The sequence below is a fragment of the Babylonia areolata genome, chromosome 14 (genome assembly GCF_041734735.1).
Source record: "Babylonia areolata isolate BAREFJ2019XMU chromosome 14, ASM4173473v1, whole genome shotgun sequence".
Classification (NCBI taxonomy): Eukaryota; Metazoa; Mollusca; class Gastropoda; order Neogastropoda; family Buccinidae; genus Babylonia; species Babylonia areolata.
Window position 1 is genome coordinate 4,387,872 of NC_134889.1, and position 9,511 is coordinate 4,397,382.

A 9,511-nucleotide genomic window follows, 5' to 3' on the forward strand; every position below is an offset into this window, starting at 1 on the left:
GACTCGGCAACAGTTCTTGACCTACTTAAAGGACTAACGGCAACAGGTCTTGACCTACTTAGTGGACTATCGGCAACATGTCTTGACCTACTTAGTGGACTAACGGCAACAGGTCTTGACCTACTTAGTGGACTATCGGCAACCGCAACAGGTCTTGACCTACTTTGTGGACTCGGCAACAGTTCTTGACCTACTTAAAGGACTAACGGCAACAGGTCTTGACCTACTTAGTGGACTATCGGCAACAGGTCTTGACTATCGGCAACAGGTCTTGACTATCGGCAACAGGTCTTGACCTACTTAATGGACTAACGGCAACAGGTCTTGACCTACTTAGTGGACTATCGGCAACAGGTCTTGACCTACTTAGTGGACTATCGGCAACAGAAATGGTAGTTCGTGTGGTGGCACCAGTTGCTTTAGTAGTCATTTTTTGCTGAGATGAGTTCCCAGCAGTAACATGTGAAGACTATAAGACCCTTAACTCTCTCCATACGAACGGCGAAAGAGACGACGTTAACAGCGTTTCACCCCAGTTACCATCATCAAAATATTGCAAGCGAAAGGCTCTTATACTGAAGAGGTGAATGTTGACAAAGAATACCACAATTCTGATGACGGAAGCTAAAGGTTGGGTCATTCAGACACCCACTGGACATCCAAGGGATCTGTGTAGAGGAGAAGAGAGGACTGGCCGTACTGAGTGAGTTAAAATTTGTATTTTGATAGCGGTTGTCGAATTGAGACGAAAACAAACTGTGAAGCTTTTTTGCATGGTTCATTGTGTCGTAATTTAGTTGGACATAGGTCTAATTGTATGTCAAGGATCCACGCTCAGTTAGCCAGTATTATGTTTTTCACCCTTTTTCCTTTGGAAAAAAAAAAAACAAAAAAAAAAAAACAAACAGGAAAAAAAAACACCCAACAAAAACAACAACAAACAAACAACAGCCGTGAATTCTAAGGCATCATCCAGTTGATTCTGAAATCCAAAAGTAAATGAAGCTTTTTCTTTTCTTTCTTTTCTCGCCGTTTAATGCCATACAAATCATTTGCATATTTATCTTAATCATTGAGGCGACGAAGAAGGTGAGCTAATATCGTTGTTTTTTTGTTTTTTTTATCGAGAAGTTTAACGTTGGTTATTTTCTGCCTTTTTTTTTTTTTAATTTTCATTTTTCTTGTCATTTTTATCTATTTTGTTACAGCCCAAGCAGAAGAAGGTGAAGAAACAATTTCAGGTAAATGAAGTCCGTCAGTTCCATTCGTCTGTCTGCATTTGTTGTGGTGTGGCGTGGTGTGTGGTGTGGCGTGGTGGGTGGTGTGGTGTGTGGTGTGGAGGGTGTGGTGTGGAGTGGTGTGGTGTATGGTGTGGCGTGGTGTGTGGTGTGGTGTATGGTGTGGTGTGGTGTGGTGTATGGTGTGGCGTGGTGTGTGGTGTGGAGTGGCGTGGTGTGTGGTGTGGTATGGTGTGGTGTGTGTTGCCTGGCGAAGTGTGGAGTGGTGTGGTGTAGAGTTGTGTGGTGTGGTGTGGTATGGTGTGGCGTGTGTTGTCTGGCGTGGTGTGTGGAGTGGTGTGGTATGGCGTGGTGTGTGGTGTGATATGGTGTGGCGTGTGTTGTCCGGCGTGGTGTGTGGAGTGGTGTGGTATGGCGTGGTGTGTGGTGTGGTATGGTGTGGCGTGTGTTGTCCGGCGTGGTGTGGAGTGGTGTGGTATGGCGTGGTGTGTGGTGTGGTATGGCGTGGTGTGGAGTGGTGTGGTGTGGTGTGGTGTGGTATGGTGTGGCGTGTGTTGTCTGGCGTGGTGTGGAGTGGTGTGGCATCTCTTCCTAGGAATTGTATACAACTGTTTCTCGTTTTGGTATGCATATGTTTGTTTTCTCCACCATCACAGAAAATATTGTACGATACTGTGCTGTATTGTACTGTATTGTACTGTCCTGCCCTGTCCTGTACTGTACTGTTCTGTACTGTACAATGTTGTACTGTACTGTGAGTTACTGCTCTGCTCACTTGCGTTAAAACTAGACTATTGTACTGGATTGGGCTGCACAGACCTACACTGTACTGTACAGCACTGTACTGTACTGTACTGTACTGTATACTTTACTGTACTGTACTATGTACAAAGGACGTTTTGCGCTTTCAAGTGGATGGGTTTTTAACTCACTTAGTACGGCCAGTCCTCTCTTCTCCTCTACACAGACCCCTCGGATGTCCAGTGGGTGTCTGAATGACCCAACCTTTAGCTTCCGTAGTCAGAATTGTGGTATTCTTTGTCAACATTCACCTCTTCAGTATAAGAGCCTTCCGCTTGCAATATTTTGATGATGGTAATTGGGGTGAAACGCTATTAACGTCGTCTCTTTCGCCGTTCGTATGGAGAGAGTTAAAACATGGCTGTCTCACTGGAGAGCATGAGAACAGGGAACAGCATGGAGTATATCACACACACACACACACACACAAAGAAGATGAAAAAAAACAACCATACAGACTCCAAAGGTATTGTGTGCTTTTCTGTCCTGTTTCCATACATCACTGAGCGTTGCTCTGTGCTGTGCTGTGCTGTGCTGTGCTGTGCTGTGCCGTGATGTGATGTGCTGTCCTGTGCTGTGCTGTGCTGTGTTGTGCTGTGCTGTGCCGTGATGTGAAGTGCTGTGCTGTGCTGTGAAGTGCCGTGCTGTGATGTGAAGTGCTGTGTTGTGATGTGAAGTGCTGTGAAGTGCTGTGCCGTGATGTGAAGTGCTGTGCTGTGCTGTGAAGTGCCGTGCTGTGATGTGAAGTGCTGTGTTGTGATGTGAAGTGCTGTGCTGTGAAGTGCTGTGCTGTGCCGTGATGTGAAGTGCTGTGCCGTGATGTGAAGTGCTGTGCTGTGCTGTGCTGTGCCGTGATGTGAAGTGCTGTGATGTGAAGTGCTGTGCTGTGCCGTGCCGTGCCGTGCCGTGCTGTGCTGTGCTGTGATGTGCCGTGATGTGCTGTGCTGTGTGATGTGCTGTACTGTGCTGTGATGTACTGTCCTGTCCTGTCCTGTCCAGTGCTGTGTTGTGCTGTCCAGTGTTGTGTTGTTCTATCTTGAGTTGTGCTGTCATGTCCTGTGTTGTGCTTCTCTGGGTTGAGTTGTGCTGTGCTGTGCTGTGTTGTGTTGTGTTGCCCTGTGCTGTGCTTTCTGTCCTGTGTTGTGCTGTGCTGTTCTGCGTTCTGCTGTGCTGTCCTGTGTTGTGCTGTGCTGTCCTGTGTTGCGCTGTGCTGTGCTGTGCTGTTCTGCGTTCTGCTGTGCTGTCCTGTGTTGCGCTGTTCCGTCCTGTCCTGTGCTGTGCTGTGCTGTCCTGTGTTGTGCTGTGCTGTGCTGTGCTGTTCTGCGTTCTGCTGTGCTGTCCTGTGTTGCGCTGTGCTGTGCTGTGCTGTTCTGCGTTCTGCTGTGCTGTCCTGTGTTGCGCTGTGCTGTGCTGTGCTGTTCTGCGTTCTGCTGTGCTGTCCTGTGTTGTGCTGTTCCATCCTGTCCTGTGTTGTGCTGTGCTGTGTTGTGCTGTGCTGTTCTGTGCTGTGCTGTCCTGTGTTGTGCTTCGTGCTGTCCGGTTAGCCATTGTGCTGTCTTGTGCTGTGCTGTGCTGTGCTGTGCTGTGCTGTTGTAGTTGCACTGTAGTATACCATTCAGTACTTGTACTACATTCGCGTGCTTTAAAAAAAAAGAAGTATATATACATCATGAAAATAAATAGATAAAAAGCCACATACAACAAAGAAAGACAAATGAAAGAGAGAGAGAGAGGAGAAGAAGAAAATAACAACCGCAACAACGACGATGATGATGACAGAGATGACGAGGCGGAAGAAAGTAATTGATTGCTACAGTTAGCGTTGGTAGCTGCAAATTTTGTTTCTTCGTTGTTGCCGTTATTTAACTCTCTCCATACGAACGTCGAAAGAGACGACGTTAACAGCGTTTCAGCCCTATTACCACCATCAAAATATTGCAAGCGGAAGGCTCTTATACTGAAGAGGTGAATGTTGACAAAGAATACCGCAATTCTGACGACGGAAGCTAAAGGTTGCGTCATTCAGACACCCACTGGACATCCAAGGGGTCTGTGTAGAGGACTGAGAAGAGAGGACTGGCCGTACTGAGTGAGTTAATGGTTAAAAAAGGTTATCAATTTGACCTATCAATATCTTTTATTGCTGTATTGATAATGTTGGTGGCTGGATCAACGAATGGGAGTGTCTTTGGTGTTTATCAATCATTAATTAAAATCATTTGCTTATGAACATTGTCTGTTGATGTATTGATTTGATTTGATGATGTTGTTGGCCAGATGAAAGAAACTGGCTATAGCTTGTTCATTTTGAATCAATAAAAAAAAAAGGTAATTTATTCTTTGGGTTGACATTATCTATCGCTGTGTTGGTTATGTTTCTGGTCTGATCATGGAAAAGGAGTTTCTTTGTTGCTTTTTAATCATTAAAATGGGGAACTTATTTTAATGATTAATATCATCTGGCGATTTGTTGATGATGTTGCTGACTACATTGTTTCTTTGATAGTTCTTTATTTATTTTTGACTCACTTGTGTAAACAAAGTGAGTCTATGTTTTAACCTGGTGTTCGGTTGTCTGTGTGTGTGTGTGTGTGTGTGTGGTAAACTTTAACATTGACGTTCGTATGGAGAGAGTTAAATAACGGCAACAACGAAGAAACAAAATGATGATGATGATGTTGACGACCAGATTAAAAACAAACAAACGCGAGTCTCTTTGTTAGGTGTGTTTTTGTTGTTGTTGTTGTTTTTTGTTTTTTTGTTATTGTTGTTGTTGTTGTTTTTATCAACAAAATGGGTAATTTATTTCATCTGATAACATCGTTTAGTGATGTGTTGATGATATTGCTGGCGAGATAAAAGAACGGCAGTTTATTCGGTAGTTGTTTTTTTGGTGTGTTTTTTTTTTGGGGGGGGGGGGGAGGGGGGGGCCTGGGGGGTTGTTGTTGTTGTTGTTTTAATCAATAAAATGGGTAAACTATTTTATTGACAAATAGCATTTAGTGATGTGTCGATCATGTTGGCGGCCAGCTCAAAGAAAGGGAGTTTCTTTTTTTTCTTTCTTTTTTTTTTTTTGGGGGGGGGGGAGGGGTTGACGGTGGTGGTGGTGGTGTTTTTTTGTGTTTTTGTTTGTGTTTGTTGTTTTTATCAGTAAAATGAGTAATTCATTTTATGGATTGATATCATTTTAGTAATGCCTTGATGATGTTGGCTGTCAGCTCAAAGAACGGGAGTTCATGGACACCATCAAGACACTGGTGATCCAACAGATGCAGCAGATGTCTGACATCGCCGCCATCCAAGATCAGGTCAGTCCCCGTTTGCCTTGTGTGGACTCTTCCAGGACTCTTTCGTAGGCTCGTGCGTATCTGACCGGACTCGTGACACCATCAGCGGCTCTTCCGAGGCTCTTTCTTTGGTTCTTGAAGCCTCTCGTAGGCTCATGCGTATCTGAACGGAGTCTGATGATGGAGTCTCCCGTTAGGGTCCGACGGATGAGTAGGCAGACAGGCTTATTTGTCGGTGTGTGTCCTCATATGGGAGAAGAGGCCGATTCTGGATGCGCAGCACTTCCCACAGGTGTTGCAAGGTAAAACGTCTCCAGAAGTTGAGCCCTGTTTCCTTCGCTCACGCTTCTCCTTAATGGCCAGCGTTCTCTTGTTTTCAAACGTCTTTATGTCACTAGAGCACAGCATCCTCCAGCGAGAGCGGTCAAGGGCATCAGTTTCCCAGGAAGCGATGTCTATGTCACAGGCTTTGGGGTTTGTCTTCAAGGTGTCCTTGAAGCGCTTGCAGGGTCTTCCAAGTTCACGGTGGCCTTCCTTCAGCTGGCCATACAAAAGGATCTTCGGGATCCTGCTGTCTGTCATGTGGACAATGTGTCCTGTCCAGTGTAGTCATGACACCATCAACAGCATTCAAGAAAGCATCACTGACATTAAGCAATTGGTTGACAGCAAATAAACTAAGAATTTTTTTTTCTTTTTTCTAAATGATGACAAGACTGAAGTCCTCCTGATTCACTCACAGAACAAGCCATTATTCCTGACTCTGTTCCCTCCTCTATTTGTATTTGTATTTCTTTTTATCACAGCAGATTTCTCTGTGTGAAATTCGGGCTGCTCTCCCCAGGGAGAGCGCGTCGCTACACTACAGCGCCACCCATTTTTTGGTATTTTTTCCTGCGTGCAGTTTTTTATTTGTTTTTCCTATCGAAGTGGATTCTTCTACAGAATTTTGCCAGGAACAACCCTTTTGTTGCCGTGGGTTCTTTTACGTGCGCTAAGTGCATGCTGCACACGGGACCTCGGTTTATCGTCTCATCCGAGTGACTAGCGCCCAGACCACCACTCAAGGTCTAGTGGAGGGGGAGAAAATATCGGCGGCTGGGCCGTGATTCGAACCAGCGCGCTCAGATTCTCTCGCTTCCTAGGAGGACGCGTTACCTCTAGGCCATCACTCCACATCTATCTCTGTGGGCAACACTAGCATACAGTTCTCTGCTGCAAGAATACCTAGGGGTAACTCTCTCTGTCACTTTGTCATTGGAAAAAACAAACAAACAAAAAAACCATTTTCTCCAACATCTGTCTCTCTGCTTGTCATGAAGCCAGGAAAATCATTTCTCCAACATCTGTCGCTCTGCTTGTCATGAAGCCAGGAAAATCATTTCTCCAACATCTGTCGCTCTGCTTGTCATGAAGCCAGGAAAACCATTTCTCCAACATCTGTCGCTCTGCTTGTCATGAAGCCAGGAAAACCATTTCTCCAACATCTGTCGCTCTGCTTGTCATGAAGCCAGGAAAATCATTTCTCCAACATCTGTCGCTCTGCTTGTCATGAAGCCAGGAAAATCATTTCTCCATCTGTCTCTCTGCTTGTCATGAAGCCAGGAAAACCATTTCTCCAACATCTGTCGCTCTGCTTGTCATGAAGCCAGGAAAATCATTTCTCCAGCATCTGTCGCTCTGCTTGTCATGAAGCCAGGAAAATCATTTCTCCAACATCTGTCGCTATGCTTGTCATGAAGCCAGGAAAACCATTTCTCCAACATCTGTCGCTCTGCTTGTCATGAAGCCAGGAAAACCATTTCTCCAACATCTGTCGCTCTGCTTGTCATGAAGCCAGGAAAATCAGCAGCATTCGTCATCTCCTCGCTTCTGATGCAGTTTCAGTTTCAGTATCAGTTTCAGTAGCTCAAGGAAGCGTCACTGCGTTCGGACAATTCCATATACGCTACGCCACATCTGCCAAGCAGATGCCTGACCAGCAGCGTAACCCAACGCGCTTAGTCAGGCCTTGAGAAAAAAAAAAGAAAAAGTAGTAGTAGTAGTAATAATAATAATAATAAAATAAATAAATAAATAAAAAAGACAACAATTATGATAAATAAGCAAATAAATGTAAAACATGGAGACAGATTTACACAAACCTGCATATATGCATAACAGATATGCACCAAACATGGAAAAAAAAAAAAAAAAAAAAAAAAAAAAAAAACAGCGCCCAGTAGGGGACTCGAACCCCAGACCCCCAGATTAAAAGTCTGATGCTCTACCGACTGAGCTAACCGGGCTGCTCTCTGATGCTGATCCAACCAAAACTCTCGTCTAGGAAGCTACTCATAGGCTCTCATGAGCTCTCGTAGGCTCTTGTTGGTACTTGTGGGGTCTTGTGGCCTCTTATAGGCTCTCGTAGGCTCTTATAGCCTATTGTAGCCCATCGTAAGTTAATGTAGGCTCTCTTAAGCTCTTGTAGGTCCTTCTTGTAGGCGCTCGTGGGATCTTGTAAGCTCCCGTAGGCTGTCATAAGAATTGCATATATATATATATATATATATATATATATATATATATATATATATATATATATATGTATATATATATGTGTGTGTGTGTGTGTGTGTGTGTGTGTGTGTGTGTGTGTGTGTGTGTGTGTGTATTGTTTGCTCACTTCGTTGGACCAGCATGCATGTTTCGATGGATGATATTTGGTTTTTTTGTGGGTTTTTTTTTTTTAAACTCGAACTGTTGTATTGTAAAGCAGTTAGAGCAAAATTAGGCGCTATAGAAATAAAATAATGATTATGATGATTATCATTATCATTATTCTCCCCCTCTCATCATCATCATCATCGTCGTCGTCGTCATCATCCTCTTCTTCTTCTTCTTCTTCTTCATGTTATTATTATTATATTTGTTATTGTTATCATCATCATCTTCTTCTTATCATTATTTTTCTATCATATTTTTTCATTATCATCATCATGATCACCATCATTATCATCATCACCATCATCACCACCACAATCATCATCATCACCACCACCATCATCATCATCATCATCATCATCATCACCATCATCAACACCATCACCACCACCATCACCACCACCACCACCACCATTACCACCACCATCATCATCACCACCACCATCATCATCATCACCACCACCATCATCACCACCACCATCACCACCATCATCACCACCACCAGTACCACCACCACCATTACCATCACCACCATCACCACCACCATCATCACCACCACCACAACCACCATCACCACCACCACAACCATCACCACCATCACCACCACCATTACCACCACCATCATTATCATCATCATCATCATCATCATCATCATCAACACCACCACCACCACCATCATCACCACAACCACCATCACCACCACCACCATCATCACCACCATCACCACCACCATCATCACCACCACCACAACCATCACCACCACCACCACCACCACCATCACCACCACCACCACAACCATCACCACCATCACCACCACCATCATCACCACCACCACAACCACCATCACCACCACCACCACAACCACCATCACCACCACCATCATCACCACCACCACAACCATCACCACCACCACCACCACCACCCTGATGCTCTACTGACTGACGCCAACGCCCCCCAGGTGGTGAAGATCATCCAGTCTCACGACGACCGCACCAAGTGGCACCAGGATAGCCAGGGGACCAGGCGCTTCCTGAGCCGACACTTCTTCGTCATGTACAAGGAGACCCGGGCCTTCCTCTGCCTCTGCCTCTTCCTGCTCTTCCAGCTGCTCCTCCAGCTGCTCTTCCACGGCCACTTCCGCCAGCTGGGCCCTTACCTTCCGGAGCAGCTGCAGTCCCTCTTGCTCAAGTGATCGTGGGTGTCTTCTGCGGGGGGGGTGGGGGGGTGGGGGGGAGGGTGATGGGGGTGGTCTGGGGTAGAGTGTGGTGTGTTCCGGGGGTGGGTGGGGGGGGGGCGGGGTGGGAGTTGGAGTGGTGGAGGTGGAGGGGGTAGTAGGTAAGGAGGTGCAGAGAGGAAGGAAGAAAGAAACAAGGAAAGGAATGTGAAAATTAAAAAAAAAAAAAAAAGAAAGAAAGAAATCACCGCGCCCTCGAAGGACATGCACGATGATGATGATGATGAAAAAAAGACAACACACACACA

General features: G+C 45.4%; 1 protein-coding gene and 1 non-coding gene across 2 annotated transcripts; one reads left to right on the plus strand and one right to left on the minus strand.

Annotated features, from left to right (window-relative positions):
- Positions 1–1,232: 1,232 nt before the first annotated feature.
- LOC143289418 (uncharacterized) lies at positions 1,233–9,221 on the plus strand. Its single transcript, XM_076598380.1, has 3 exons — positions 1,233–1,241; positions 5,258–5,347; positions 8,988–9,221. The coding sequence occupies exons 2-3, from the start codon at positions 5,276–5,278 to the stop codon at positions 9,219–9,221; spliced, it is 306 nt and encodes a 101-aa protein (XP_076454495.1). The 5' UTR covers positions 1,233–1,241; positions 5,258–5,275.
- On the minus strand, positions 7,542–7,614 carry Trnak-uuu (transfer RNA lysine (anticodon UUU)). The gene has a single exon. It is a non-coding gene; the product is annotated as a tRNA-Lys (tRNA).
- Positions 9,222–9,511: the final 290 nt, after the last annotated feature.